Here is a 15793-nt window from a genome sequence, read left to right as displayed (position 1 = left end):
TTAAGAAACTGGAAAAAAAAATCCACCGGACACAGGAGTTTCGGTTGATCGTCCAAGTGCTCGCTGAAATGTCAGAAATGGCCTCAGTAGAAGAGTGACGGTTAAGAACCATATCTAAGGAAGGGAAACAGACAGAAAAGGCTGAGGTATTCCACATTACACAACTACTGGACTGCCATATCAGTGGCAGCAGGTCAGATTAATCCAGTCCTCCAAATTCTTCAACTTCCCCTCAGATCACCAGCTAGTTATTTGAAACTTAGACACAAATGGGTGTTCCAACAGGACAATGAGCCTAAACACGCATCAAAGCTGGTTTTGTAATGCAAACAGACAGCTAACGTTAAACTTGGCTTTCCTGAATCCTCGACCTCAATTGTGTTGAAAATTTGTGGAATAATCTTAAAAGGAAGGAAACCAACCCATTTAAATGAACTCCACCAGTTGTGCAAAGAAGAGTGGTTCAGCATCCAGAATTGTGCCACAAGCTTGCCGATGGCTACCAAACGTTTCTGGTTGAAGTGCAACTAGAAAAATAGAGAGAAATGCATAAGACTTTTGCACATTATTGTAAAAATTAACCACTTTTACAAAAACACATCTTTGATAAAGAGGGGAAGAAAATCAATGCGGCTTTTCAAATGTGAGGATTTTATTTTTTAAGTTAAAAGCTAATAAAAATAACCAGCATGAACGCTGTCAGTTGAATCACTCTGCTGTAACGCACAACATGAAAGTGCTGGCAATGTTTTTACCATTTATGTGATCCAGAATGAAATAAAGACTTAAGCAGCCATAAAAAGGCAGAAGCTGAATAAACTGATGGGTTCTTATTGGCGTACAGAGAGGCTCACAAACACTGTTTCTCTGAAGCATCTGTAGACCTGTTTTTCCAGGGCTGTTTACACAAAAATCAGCTGCACTATGTGTTATGATTAACATGTATAGATGAGTAAACAATCCAGTATTTACAATATTTTAATATTTATTCGTTTAACTTACAACTACAGGGTTCAATTGTTACACGAGATCTAGCAAGCAGTTCTGGTCGTGATCATTATTATTTGTTGGCAACTTTCTTTATCTTAGAGTTACTGGCATGTGATTCATTGCTGAAAGAAATCTTTGTCTCCCACAGGTCACCCTATAGATCCTCTGCCATCTACTGCTAAAGCGTACCATCAGGACTCAGATGCCCCCTCTCCCACTCGAGAGGAGCCACCAGTGGCGGCTGAGCCGCCCAGGCCACGACCCTCCACTGTTACCGTCATCCACACGGGGACTAAATGACGCCAGGTTCCGCGGGAGGTGAGCTGGGAGACCACGGAGCTCTGAGACTTGGGTGGGTAAAGAAGAAAAAACCCATCCCAGGCCTCTTGATTCAGTGTCGTTACCCAGTTTGCCCATCCCGCCACCTCCCATCAGTTTCTGCCAAAACGAAAAACAAAAAAACGGGAGGAATTTAAGGAGCGCTGGCTCAGCTCCATTTGGATCAGCACGGCTTCCCCCTCTGCTTCCCTTCACATTGTCATTTAGACCTGGAAGTACAGAGGTGGGGTGAAGGGAGCCTCTTGACCGAAGGTGTTACTGTGCGGAGGCCGTGCTCAGCCTGGATCAGGGCTGCCTGGCAGATAAAAGAGCGTCTGGTCTCGAAGTGCCACACTAAAGGAAACTCTTTATTGAAGCTGCTGTCTTTTCTTTTGTTTTGGGACGGGACTTTCCACTGTATGCCTTGTGTCGATGTCCTGCCTGAAGCTGCTGAGTGGAGTTGTGTTATGCAAGTGAAATATAAGCTTCAAGCTGTGGTTACTAATTGTGACATCATCTGCACTCTGAACTTTCTTGTTGTTTTTTTTTTCTTTTCCTTAATTTGCTGCGGTGGCTCACAGCATCGTAAACTCCTGACGGTAGTGATGTTGTTCCTTTTTAGCTTTTCAGTGTGTGGATGTGAAGCAGGAGCGGGACGGTGCGTTTTCAATCATGGCTGCGATCGCTGAGAGGACCAGTGCGTTGCACTAATGTATTGGAATATTTATTTTCTTATAATACGTTATGACTTTTTGTAAGAATACCAGTCCCAGAATCATGTAAATGTGTTATTAAATCAAGCTGAATTTGCCGAATTGTACGATACAGTATCTACTAGTTGTTAGTTTGTAATCGCTGTTTTATTTGATGACTTGATTGACGTGACTGTGAAGTCCTCCTTGACCACATGAGGGCGACCACGCGTTGTTGCTCTGTGACCAGTTCTCAGGGATCTGCAGGGACGTGAACGTGAAGCTGACCAAACTCCAAGTGATCAAACTCTGCTGTTTCGATGAACATAGTGAGGTTGGTCCTTTAAAATACTGCATATTATTCTGATGTGCCAGAGATGTTTCCTTTCTTTTAAAGCAGTCTTACCAAATAGGTTTTTTTCTCCCTTTAAAAACCTCAAATCATATTTGGATGTAAAGAAAGTGTTGACCAGTGACGTGTGAATTTATGTCTGTAGTTTTAAAAAAAAAGAAAAAATTACAAATGAATGCGAATGTATTCAGGAGTCGAGACCAGTCCAATCAGTGGTGTCCAGTTGAGTAGTTGAAATATCGTGCTCTGCTTCCGCTCGTGAAGTGGCTGGTCTGAAAACAGCTCACTCACTCGGTGTTTAATCACTGTGCTTTCATACCAGCCTGTTGAATTTAGCAGAAAGACTCTTTCCCCCTCTTTCTCTTACTGCTCGCTCTCTGCAGACTTTCACACAGAGCAGTGAAGGCATCTGTCTTTGTATTTTTCTCTGTGGTAACCACTGGATTTTTACCAGCTCAATATGAAAGGAGAAAAGAAAGAAACACTTCACGACGGCATCTCCAGTTTTGAGGGTTTTACAATCCTGAATTATCCCCAAAAAAGAGGAAAAAATAAATGTGGTGAATATCAAAATGGACTTTGAGCTTTTACTTACTGTAAATACAAATCTCAACAAGCTTTGGGTTGTGTTTATTTTGGTCTTCCCTATATTTCCCACCACCTCTCCGGGATCGTCAAAAGAAAGCAAATTATAAAGCACTGGAAGTCCCTCAGTATGCATGTATTACATATTATTACTGAAATGTGCTTTGGAGTTGTAGAGATTTGTGCATTAAAAAGAAGCTTGTTTGCATGTGTGGTGGTTGTCTTTTGTCTTTAAGTTAGACTTTGTACCCATTGCCTGTACAGTTTATATGGCATATCTATAATCCAGGAGGCCAGGGCATCCTGAAAAGTTGAACAGTTTGAATAAAACACTTCACATTTATTCACAGTAAAGCACATTTCTTTTATTTATCTAGAACAGGGATGTCAAACATAAGGCACAGGGGCCAGAATAGGGCTGTAGGCATGTGGCCCATGGGACAGAAAGGCATAAACATTTGGACTTTTAACTGGATTTGATTAATTTCTTTATTTCTTGACAGATTTTATTTTTAGTTTACTAAAAGAGCATGTCTTTATCATGTAGAGAAACTAAGATGCACTGTTGAGATCACACACCTTTCTTTCCTGTGTTAAGAAATCTTGGGGATTAAATGGTAGTTAAAACTTTTTTACAGTGACAGAAAGGGGAGTTTAATTTGTGCAGCCCACTCAGGGTGAAAGTAGGCTGTATGTGGCCCAAGATGTGAAATTAGTTGGACATCCCTGATCTACGAGATCTCAGCTGTAAATTGCAGATAAATAAAATGAGGATAAATTTTTTTTTTTTTTAAAGTTTCCAAAAGCTCTTCATTTTCATTGATTTAAACTTGTTATTCTTGTTTTCATTGTCCACTTTGTCAGACCATTTTTACACCACGTGATTAATCTATTAATCATTAATCTAGTTAAAAATCGAAAAATACATTGCATAGTCGTTGCCTTTACTATGTCAGCGGTCATGTTTGTGTGGAAAAGCATCGCTATGTAGCTGTCGCACGTCTCCTCTTATCACTCTTAGGTGGAGTGACGGTTGTACTCGTAGGCAGGATGCATCCCGTCATAGTGGAACTCCCTCCACTGCTCGGTGCTCTCTCTGCTCCTCTCATCTTGCTCTGAAAGTAGAGGAGGAGAATTTCAGTTAATAAACTCTTCTTTTTCACCTGCGTCCGATGAGAAGGCTCCACGTACCGTCATGCTCCTCTTCAGCGTAGCTCTCAAACTCGTTCCGCTTCTCCTCGTGAAACTCTCTCTTCCGCTCATCTGCAGCCAAAATCTGCCTCTGCTCAGCTGCAAGCACAGCAAGTATGAAATGGTCAGGATTTCAAGGCATAAGGAGCATTTTAGAAAGATAAACGCCAAAATCTTGTTTAAGGTGATGTAAAAGGAAATAATTAATTGGTATGAAAATTACTGAAGCACTCCTTTACTTGAGTCCAGTTTTCAGTGTGACTACCTGGACTGTTTCCTTTGAAATACCAGCTGCATTTAATGTGTGACTCAAAGTACAAAAATGTCAGAAGTACAAGTATTTATTCTTGAGAAGAGTCAATAATCTCGGTTGATGCATGATGTCGTTTGTCGAGGTTTGAGCTGGTTTTATTTAGGTTAGGTACTTTAGTCCAGTTGTGTCTCACCAGCAGAGATGGGCGCGTTACTGTAATCTGATTACTTTTTTCAAGTAACGAGTAATGTAGATTATCGTTACTTTCCCGTAGGAACGCTGCGTTACTAAAACCGTGATTTTTTGCGAGAATGTCTCATGACAGTGACGTAAGCGAGTGCGACCTTCGTGACAACAGCTGTGTGCAGATCAACAATGGATAATATATCGAGTGCGGACAGAGTGTAGCATGCAGCGTTTAAAGCGTGGAAGTACTGACCTTATTTTGAGTTTGATTCCATAAAAAGTGACAAAAACATTACTGTCCATTGTGCGTGGGAAGAAAACTTCTTTTTACAGCGAAAAAAACCCCTAAACTTCCAAGCAAGCAGCGAGTGCGCTACGACATATGTGAAACTCACAGAGAAACTCGCGGATTCTTCCACTGACCGCCGCGGCACACCTGCACCAGGGTAAACCTCCGCCTACCCCAGTCCTGCTTTACAGGTGAAAATAGAGCAACAGGACCGCTGAATCTTTGATTTTATTTATTTTCTGCTGTGTTTTACTTTCATCTATTTGAAAGAGTGAGTGTAAACACAAAAAAAGTATTTTATTTTATGTGCTGGAATGTGCAGAAAATAGGTTTAAATGTTAAACAAATTTCTTCCAGTCAGAGAATGTTGCATATAATTAAGTTTTTGCTTGATGCATAAAGTTAAAAGATTTAACGTTTTAAAAAGAGACGTTTCCATTTGATTACATTTTGTATGATGGATTATGCAGAAAAAGTAGAATTGGGCTGAAAGATCTATCGCTTTATCACCTATTCAGGTTGTAAATTGTTTTTAAAAAGTAACTAAGTAACTAAGTAATTAATTACTTTTGAAAATAAGTAATCAGTAAAGTAACGGGATTACTTTTTGGGGGAAGTAATCAGTAATTAGTAACTGATTACTTTTTTCAAGTAACTTGACCAACACTGCTCACCAGACCTTTTGTTGGATAAAGAAATTAATCTGCAGGTTAGTGAGATGATTATTGTGGTATTAAAGCACAGAAACAAAAGTTGGTTTCACTAATTCTCAAACTTCAGTGAACTGAAGCAACATTGTCAATAAGAGCCGGCCAAAACTGGGTCATAAAAGGATGGAGGCAGTCAACAGCCATGCTCATATAGGCTGTCTTCATGTTGTTTGTGCCAGAATCAGACCCGACAATCTGAACATCACAGCAGAAATCAAGACTGAAAATTTTTTTCAATTTTCTATTGTCCAATTAGGATGAGTATGTGTAAATTTTAGCCTCAGTTTGGTCTTATGCTGCTGTAGCTTACCTACTTCAAGTTACAGTGTAGTGTGTGTGTTCAGAGATGTTCTTCTGCATACCTTTGTTGTAACAAGTGGTGATTTGAGTCACTAATGCCTTCCTATCAGCTGGAAAGATGGAGCTGATAGGAAGTAGAAGAGCAGAGGCATGAAGTTGTACACTGCGTACAGTGCAGAAAAATACAGCAGCTACAAAAGAGAACCAGAGTTTAAATTTAATGCTCACACACTTTTACACGCACTCACACAAGCTGTTAAACATCACAAAACTGCTCCCTCAAACAAATCCACAGAACTGAATCACTGCGTCCAGGGACACTTTGAAACCACGGACGAGCTATAGACGCCTAAAGCACTGAAGAGGAGACAGAAGACTTCTGTATTGTATTTCAGGCCCCCAACTGACTTTTAAAAGTCTCACGCTGACTCGCTATTCACACATTACAATGTTCCAAAAAAGAAAGACGAAGAAGAAGGAGCAGAAGAAAGGGTTTGCATTGCACTGCTGAGCTTTGAAAAAAAGTACAAAGAGGGAATTTCATAATAATAAGACTTGGAATGTAACTGCTGTGTTTGACTTCTGTAACAAAGACTGTGAAATGTGAGCGCCTGCTCTCACAATGGCATCACTTGAGGAATGGGCTGTTCCTTCATCCAGGAGATGAAGATTTGTGGCAGCGATTCAGTTTTACATTTTAATCCACTTGGGCATATAAATCATCATTTTTAGCCTTTATTTAACCAGAATATCTTTTCAACAATCACCCAAGACTTTATGTCCCAAAATATCTAGGTATTGTGCTGAAGAGATATCAACTGAAGGAAAACTGTGGCCTTACTGTACTTTCACGTAATACCACTTTGAACCACAAGATGGTGCAGGTGTGTCATTAACTGATTCCTCAAACATTTTTGCCCCCGATGAGGTTTTTGTTGGACGCTCCATCTACCTGTCACTTTGTTGCTGGAACATCTGAATTCCCCCCATGAGGGTAAATAAAGGATACTAGAGGACATTGGGCAAATTTACTAAGTGATCAAATTATTGTGATGTCACAACTGCAGGATGATCTCCTAACAATGCGTGTTAAACTTTCATGCTAGTGTTTCTCTCTGTAAACAGCAGTCCCAGTTACTATCTTACTGTTCCACGTGCGTGAAGCGCGCATAGCTTCTTAGTGTTGGTAGCACATTGCAACATTCAGGCAATAATATAATACTCTAAAGCTTTTATTTTTTACAGATTCAGCAGAGAAAATTTGTTCGCTGTGTGTGCAGTGCTAAGAAAAAGAAGCTCATTTCTGCTCAGTTTCAGTAAAAACCCAGTGTAACTGAGGCACAATATGTCTTGATGCATGCTCAATCATCCAGGTAAGTAAATCCCCAAAAGTTGATTCTGTTCATCTGGACGTAGCGTTTTACGTGGGAAAAAAGTTTCGTCACTCATCCAAGTGATTCAGTCTCAGCTGACTACAGGTTTCCTCAATCTTATAAACAGTACATTTGCATAAGGCGCATTTCCATGAGGCAAAATATGTGGAGTTCACCTCTAAACACTCAGCGTGAGGACTGCGTGAAGAGTTTTAGGACAGAGACAAAATTTTGGCACTGCGATAAGAGCTTTGAGCCATCCACGCAAAGTGCCGATTACACACTGATTCTGATAACATCTCGCCCTCCTAAAAATGAACTCTCCTAGTAGCAGCTATCACAACCACAGCAGGCATAAGACAGGATTTTTTTTCAGCGTGCAATTTGCAATAAATTGCGTGCCACAGACACATTTGCGTGACACATTTAAATATTCTCCTCCTGAAAGTGATGAGGAGAATATTCTCTCCTCCTCTCACAAATATTCTCTCCTCCTCTTACAAATACATATGCCATAAGGCAGACCACAAAAACACTCCTGTTTTTCACAGGCTGTTCTCTTTTATATGACGCCCTAAAACAACAGGGTTTAAACACTCTCTGGCAAAATAGGATGTGCATTTTGTAGTCCATCGTCTGTACGTTGTAGTTTTAACACAATGTCACATTGTTAGGAGAGATGAGTGTGAGAGTGTTCCAATTCTCAGCTCACAGCGTTTCTCTTCTCCTAAGTCCTTAGCAGTTCTCTTACCCACTTTTCCTTGATCTCGATGATGTTTAAATTGAAGTCAAGGAAAAGAGGTTAGGAATAGGAGATAGAAGTTACCTTTGGAAAGCACCATAGGTGTAGCTAAAACAAGTCAGAAAATAAATAAATAAGAATAATAAAAAAAAATATCAGTGCATATCAGAAGAAAAAAAAACCCACACCCCTGTTGTGGGTAAAATGCTGCCCCCTACTGGTAAATGTTTTAGTGAAATTCTGCCAAGTACTGAATGTTACTTTCAACTGTTCCCTTATTTACAAGGGTTGCCACAGCAGATAGCGCCACATGTTTGATTTGGTGGACTTTTTACACTGAATGGCCTTCCATCCAGTGTGATTGTGCATACCCTAAAGAGATATGTGTCTCCTTTTGGGACTAAACAAGGATCTTCCACTTGTTAGACAAATGTGTAACCACAAAAAAACTGCTTGAAATTCTGACAAGTATAATTACCTAATAAGTACCTTTAACCTATTGTGTTTTTAATGGAAGGATAAACAGGAGAAATCAAGCACAAGCGCAGAGAGAAAATGCAAACTCCACACAGAAAAGGTCAAACGCCTGTGTTTGAACCTAGGACCTGTGAAGTGTGAGGCAAACACTGTGTATGAGTTGTATAAGTGGAAGACAATAGATGGATAGTTAGAAGAATTAAAACTTTCACTGACGTCTCCTAATAGAATACAAAGAGATCCTCCTTGGATCCTTGATCAGCAGGTAGACAATGAAGAAAACACTCCTGTAGGGCAAGTAATGTGGAATTCATACCACGACTGTGTCTGTTCACATATTGTATGTATTTTCCTACAGACAGTGTAAATGGACTGGTTCTTTTATAGTGCTTTTCTGCCCTGCTTGAGCACTCAAAGCACGGCTTCAGAGAGGAGGAGGGTTTTCACCCAACGCAGACTGTGCAGTCCTGCACAATCACAACTGCATGTTGCTGGACGTGGATGATACTGTGTGTTGGTCTAATGCTGATTGGTTGATAAGCGGGCTGTATTAAGACTTTATGTCCAAAAATATCTAGGTAATGTGTTGAAGAGGTATCAGCTGAAGTAGAACTATGGCCTGACCTTCATGTAATACCACTTTGAACCACAAGGGGTGACAGCAGAGTTAGCTGTAACGTCTATTGTCTGACCGGTAGTACCGCATACTTTGTACGCCGTTTCCATCGACAGCTGTCTGCTCGCTGCAAGTAGACAGACAGCCCATGACTGACAGCACCCTAACCACAACTTCAGTGAAGACAAACCACTCACACTGGAAAAATTGAACAGCCTTTGACCTTTCATCAGAATTCCCAGCTTAAGTTGGCATGCACACGTGCGGCTGCTTGGAATTCAAGTCGTAAATTACCAAGCTGAAAAAGATTTAGAGATTAACTTACAGAGCAGTATCTGTCACCAGCATGTGAAAGTTTATTCAGCACACTTAGTACTGAGGTCATCTGACTTTAGTTTTATATTTTATCTCTTTCAGAAATTGCACAGCAGAGCTAATCATCCATCATTTTATCCACCCCGCACATTACCGCTGACCTGCTTATGGCTCACCGACTCCCACAAAAGCCAAACAGCATCATTTGTTGGACTGCGATGTCCATCTTTGGATATCAAAACTCTGACTAGAAACTATATGTCATCATATCTGCCAGCTGAAACAGCTGCCTCTATCAAATACTTCCCTTCAAAATTTCATCCAACTGCAGGACAGGTAAATGCCTTAATGCAGCATGAGAGGCTCTTCAAAGTGAGCAGCTTGTTTTTCTCACTTGGTACTTACTTTTTTTTTTTCTCTGACCCCTTTCTGCCTGTGTGTTGGCACATTCCACATTCAACTCACAACCACTCACCCACTCACTCATCCATCTCTGTCTTTTCAGTCTGTTCTCTGCTTTGTGCTCATTTTATTCCTCCTATTTTTTCTGGAGTTTTTTGCACAAAGTGTCTCGCTGTCATCACACGTGCGGCACGTTATGCAACTGCAGTTCAGAATGGCAGCATTGTTGTGCACTCTCACCTTCCTGCTGGTAAAACTGTGCATAACAGCCGGTGGTAAATGGCTCAAGAATGCCACACATTGTTCAGTAATGCGAATACTTTGACAGGAGCACACTGGTGTGGGTTGCAGGCCGCCCTGTGTGTCCTGCTGCAGCGCCAGGACAGGAAACGGAGGTCTGGGATGGTCTCGGGTCATGCCAGGTCCACAATAAGGTTAACAGCTGCTGGCTGCCATGACTATAAAATCATTCAGACTGCCATAAACATGTTCCCTCACAGCAGAGTCAGGAAACAAAAGGGCTGCATCTCTATGAGTCATCTCATCGTTAATACAGACACCAGAAGTGAATTTTTAATAAAACAAGTAATACAATAAAACAATTTCAATACATTCATCACTGGGGTTCAGCGATACTCTGACACTTGTTCCCAGCACAGTATCAAACATCTTTATGTTCAGGATGAGGATGACAAATGTGTAAAACGTTATTATCTTTGCCTCAGCACCACTACATTTTTCACTTGCGCACATAATGCTGAGGCTCGTGGATCTCAGAGATATTTTATCTGCCTGATGTATCAGGCTTTTTTCAGTGCCAAAAAATAAGAAAAAATCTTCAAGTAACAGTGAAGATTTCCTCCTGATCTTCTGCATGTTCCTGCAATCCACCCATACCGGCTTTTTGACAATGAAACCATCATTTAAACAATCAGATATTCAAAGCTTGACAAAAAGCCCATTTCTAGGCTCATTTTTCTGTTTATAACCAACTACAGTCACACCTGGTGTGATGGCCTCAGCCACACATTGGTAAAAAACCAGTCCACTCACCTCATTGGTTTGGTTTTGCAGTTAAAAATGTATTTCGGTAATGTAATTCATTCATTTCTTCACTTAAACCTAACAGTGATATTATGAAGCCTGCACATAGTAGCGCTGTGTGGTTTTTAAAATGTATTCTGTTAAATTAAATGTATATTATATTATGTTTCTCTTTCTTTTGTTTAACCTGGTTTGGCTGTTTCCTGCCTAAGCAAAAGGCATGACTTTGAAAGCACAACACCAGCTCAGCAGGACCAACTATGTGCTTGTCAGCAAGGGGGTGTTTTAGGGTTAGTTAGGTTATTTTGTGCTTAGTTAGTGTTTAGTTCTGTTTCCCATATTGTGTGTTAATGGTTTGGCCAAACCACTATCCAAGTTACCCTCCTGTGTCTTTGTGTTTGAGTTACGTTGTGTATACTTTTTTTTTCCTAGTGAATTTTCTGTAAGTCATTTTTTGAATAGAATTATATTTAATTAAGCTCTTTAATTGACACATTAATCATATTTTTGAACTTTTTCTTGGGGTAAAATAAAAACCCACCTTGAGGCTGTATTTCCTGTGTCCTCTATGCCTTCACTGCTCGGTCCCTCACATCTGGATTTAAACTTCTCTGAGAAGTTCCAATGTGATTTCAAATCATGACGTAACACATAAACGGCTCTTCTGAGAGTCTTTAATGACCTGTTGATGCTGGTAATTTGTCTGTCCTCGTGCTCTTAGGTCTGATTACAGCATTTGACACTGTAGCATATTTCTGTCACATCTTCAGTTCAGTTCAGTTCAGTTCATTTTTATTTCAAACATGTGCCTTCACAATCATTTCCAAATATCATTTCATTATTTGTTTGAAAAGGAGTAGGCAGAAGTAATTACTTATTTGTCCCTACCCCCTCAAGTTTTACCTCTCATTCTTTTAATTTTCTTTTAGTCTTAAATTAAACAAACAACATATGAAACAAAAGTACAGCAAAACAAAACAAAACATACATAAATCAAAAAAAAAGAAATTAGCAAGCCCCACCACAGTATAGTTTCTTTTATATGAAAAATACAGAATGTGTATATTTGCATATTCATAAGTTATGGAAAAACAAACAAACCAAAAAAAAAAACAACCAAGAACCACAATACCATTACCAGCAACATTACCGTCCTGGGTTAACCCGTTTTCTTCATTCTTATACTTATTTAAAATTTGTTTTTATATTTTACTTTAAACTGGCTTACGTTTTACTTTCTTTTATTTCTTCTGTTAGACTGTTCCATAATTTAACTCCTGCAATTGAGAGAGACATAGTTCTTAAAGTTGTTCTAGCACTTTGTATTTTTAAATTCCATTTCCTCTTAAGTTATACCCACCTTCTCTTTCTATGAACAATTTACAGATTTCTTTTGGAAGCAATTTATTTCTTACTTTATACATTATTTGCGCTGTTTTAAACTCCACCAAGTCTTTGAATTTAATAGCTTGCATTTTGACAAAGAGTGCATTTGTATGGTCCCTGTACCCCACATTATTTATTAATCTAATGGCCCTTTTCTGTATTATAGTTATTGTTTGTGTATTACCTTTGTATGTGTTTCCCAAACCTCTACACAGTAGCTCATATATGGCAGTAGTAAAGCACAGTATAATATGTGCAGTGCTTTCTGATCCAACATAGGCTTTGCTTTCCCCAGGACGGCAATGCCCGTGCCATTTTCCCCGAACATAAGTAATGTGTGGCTTCCAGCAGAGCTTGTGGTCAATGATCACACCAAGAAATTTTATTTCATTTACTCTTTCTAAATATACATTGTCAACACATATTTCTATTTTGATGTTTTTCTTTTGTTTTCCAAACAACATAAATTTGGTTTTATCTAGATTCAATGATAATTTATTTATATCAAACCACTTCTTTAATATTGTTAATTCCTGTGTGATCATCTCCAAAACCTGTGGCAATTCCACCCCTGAACACAGTATATTTGTGTCATCAGCAAATATTACAAACTTTAAAATCTCCGATACTCTGCAAATATCATTTAAGTACATAATAAACATTTTTGGACCCAATACTGAACCTTGAGGTACTCCACAAGCTATATCCATCAGATTAGATTTATATTCATTTATTTGTACATATTGTTGCCTATTCCTACATATAGCTTTTAAACCATTCCAAAACCACTCCCCTAAACCCATACTTTTCCAGTTTTTAATAAAATTTCATGATTAACAGTATCAAACGCCTTCTTTAAATCTAAGAAAATGCCGAGTGCATACCTCTTATTATCCATACATTCCGTTATCTTTTCCATTAAATCTATCAGTGCTAAAGCTGTTGATCTGTTACTTCTGAACCCATACTGACTATCTGTCAGTAATTCATATTTTCCACAAAATTGTCAAATCTTTTATGAAAAGTTTTTCCAGTATCTTAGAGAACTGGGAGAGTATTGACACTGGTCTATAGTTTGTAAAATGATGCCTTTCACCGGTTTTGTAAATGGGAATAACTTTAGCAACTTTCATTTTTTGTGGAAAAACCCCTTTTTGAAACGACAAGTTGAATATGTATTTTAATGGTTTTACAATCCCATCAATAACTGTCTTTACTGTTACCATATCAATATCATTCCAGTCTGTACTGGTTTTGTTCTTAAGTCCTCTAACTATGTCATAAATCTCTTTCTCTTCCACTGCTCTTAAAAACATTGAGCTACTATTCCTTTCAATATTTTCCCCAGTGTCCCTTTCTATTCCATCAACCTTTATTTCTTCTGCCAGTTTTGGCCCTATGTTTACGAAGAATTCATTAAAGCCATTTACTATCTCTTCCATGTTATTAATACTTCTTGTCCCTTCTATAAAGTACCCAGGGTAATCATTATTCCTTGATTCATTTTTGATTATACTGTTTAATACATTCCATATATCTCTTGTGTTATCTTTATTGTGTTCTAACCTTTTAATGAAATACTCTCTATTACAGGATCTCATTATATTAGTTAATTTATTTTTGTAAGTTTTATACTTCCTTTCAGTTTCTATTGTTCTCTTTTTTATGAATTCTCGATATAGGGTATTCTTTTTTTTGCTGGCATTTTGTAGTCCTTTGGTCATCCATGGTCTTCCTGCATAGTTGTGTTTCCTATTGATTTCAATTACTGGGCAGTTTTTATCAAGTAATGTGTTAAATGTTCTTAAAAATCCTTCGTAAGCTTTATTAACTTCTGTTTGTTCATATACAATATTCCAATCTTGCTTTAAAAGTTCATTTCTAAGACAGTTTAATGTTTTCTCTGTTCTTATTCTTTTGTAAATAATCTTGTGTCCATCGCTGTTGACTTTATAATGGCAATTATAAGATGCAAAGACTGGTAAGTGGTCACTTATATCATTGATTAACAACCCACTTTTTATATTTCCTTGAATTGTGTGTGGGTATTAAAGGTACAGCCCTAAAGCACATTTAGCAGAACATTAGCAGAAGTAATTTTTTCTTGTTTTTACAGGTAAAAGCTAGCATTTTCTAGCATTTTATGCCAGAACTGACCACAAACAGACTTCACCGTGCAAACACAGCCTGGCTGACCATGTCAGACTCCAAACGACTGCAAACTGACTCAAAGTGAACTCACCGTCCAGCTCATCCTGGGACTTCACACCACGTCTGCTGCGTCTTCTGAAGAAGTTTGAGGCATCGGCCTGCTTCATGAAGACCCTCTTCAGTGAACCTGCAGTGGAAGCAGGAGGGAGTTCAGTTCACAGTGTAAAGTGATACACAGGGCGATACGCAGGGAAAGAAACGCAGCTGATGCAGCCCCTGACCTTGAGGATCTTTAGTGCTGCCTGTGCTACCCGGCACAGCTGCAGAGCTGGCCTCCGGAGACCCTGTGTCGAAGCACAAAACATGAAAGCTCTAAGTTCAAAACACAGAATCCAGTTTTTCTCATGACTGCAACCAACTAATAAGACAATTTTTTTTGTAAAAAATCTCACTCCTGGATCACACTCACATGAAAGTGCAAAAAGCACAGTGAGGAGAGCCAAGAGGGTTGCATACGACCAGGACATCTTTTAAACTCTGAAATACTGAGAGATGTGAGTGATGAAGAGGAGCAAGAGGGAGAGAGGTGAGTAAGACGTATGTGAGAGGTGGGATAGGGCGCCTGGGGGGATATCGACTGCTTCTCAGAGCAGGGAGGGAGTGATCGTGCAGATCTGATAAGAGGCTGAAACCAACAAACATGCCAGAGGGCTTCCAAGTCACAAGAAGGTGCCGAGGGTTTCATTTCAGCTCAGTAAACATGCTGCTTCTCTCTTTTTTTTTTCTATGAATTTTAGCTGAAATTAAAATGACCTGAAATGACACAATCTATGGGACTATTGCATCAGTGACACTTGTAACTGTTTCATTAATAACAGAAGAGAAAACATAGTGTAGGTCTCACCAGAAAAATTATAGTCTGGGCTGCTCATGCACTGGCTTCCTGGAGAATAATATTTGTTCCAGAGACGATGGATGGGAGACAACAAAAATACTGATGTTTCTTTAAAAGAAAAAAATGTGACAGAAAACAGTTGAGGCCAGGAGCCGGAGCAGGGACTCCTTGCCAAATGTCTCCTTTGAAACGGGCCCCCTCAACAAAGCTGCTCTCTCTGCGAGGCAAAGAGTTGTGCAGGAAAGTATGCAGCCCTCTGTTTGCTTGAATTTCTTCCAAACTGTACTCTGGCCGGGCCCCAGAAAAGAGTGAATGTTTAAATTGTTTTGAGGGAGAATCCAGGAGTTGGGGGACTGGTGCTCAGAGAGATACGAAGATTCTGGAGTGAGCATTTGTGGTGAGTGTATTTTATTCAGGTAGGTGTGAAACAGAACAGCATCGGGACTGAAGAAAACTGCAACATTAAATAGCAACAACAGTGTGCTGATAATACATGCATTTGGATTATATATTTCTAGCCTGTGAC

At 39.3% G+C, this 15793-nt stretch overlaps 2 protein-coding genes across 2 annotated transcripts in view; one reads left to right on the top strand and one right to left on the bottom strand.

Moving 5' to 3' along the window:
- The window catches only part of camk1db (calcium/calmodulin-dependent protein kinase 1Db), a 28405-nt gene extending 25259 nt beyond the window's left edge, over nt 1-3146 (top strand). The window contains exon 11 of the mRNA XM_031755735.2: nt 1139-3146. Coding sequence (XP_031611595.1) covers nt 1139-1290 — 152 coding nt within the window. The 3' untranslated portion in view covers nt 1291-3146. The remainder of the gene's footprint in view (nt 1-1138) is intronic.
- A 120-nt stretch (nt 3147-3266) lies between these two features.
- On the bottom strand, nt 3267-14969 carry ucmab (upper zone of growth plate and cartilage matrix associated b). Its single transcript, XM_031755629.2, has 5 exons — nt 14842-14969; nt 14654-14716; nt 14464-14559; nt 4129-4227; nt 3267-4052 (listed from the first exon to the last, which is right to left on the bottom strand). The coding sequence occupies exons 1-5, from the start codon at nt 14897-14899 to the stop codon at nt 3955-3957; spliced, it is 414 nt and encodes a 137-aa protein (XP_031611489.1). The 5' UTR covers nt 14900-14969; the 3' UTR covers nt 3267-3954.
- Between the last annotated feature and the right edge of the window lie 824 nt (nt 14970-15793).

Source organism: Oreochromis aureus, linkage group 7 (assembly GCF_013358895.1).
Source record: "Oreochromis aureus strain Israel breed Guangdong linkage group 7, ZZ_aureus, whole genome shotgun sequence".
Lineage (NCBI taxonomy): Eukaryota > Metazoa > Chordata > Actinopteri > Cichliformes > Cichlidae > Oreochromis > Oreochromis aureus.
Note: the sequence above shows the minus strand (reverse complement) of the source record. Positions and strands in the feature narration are given on the sequence as shown.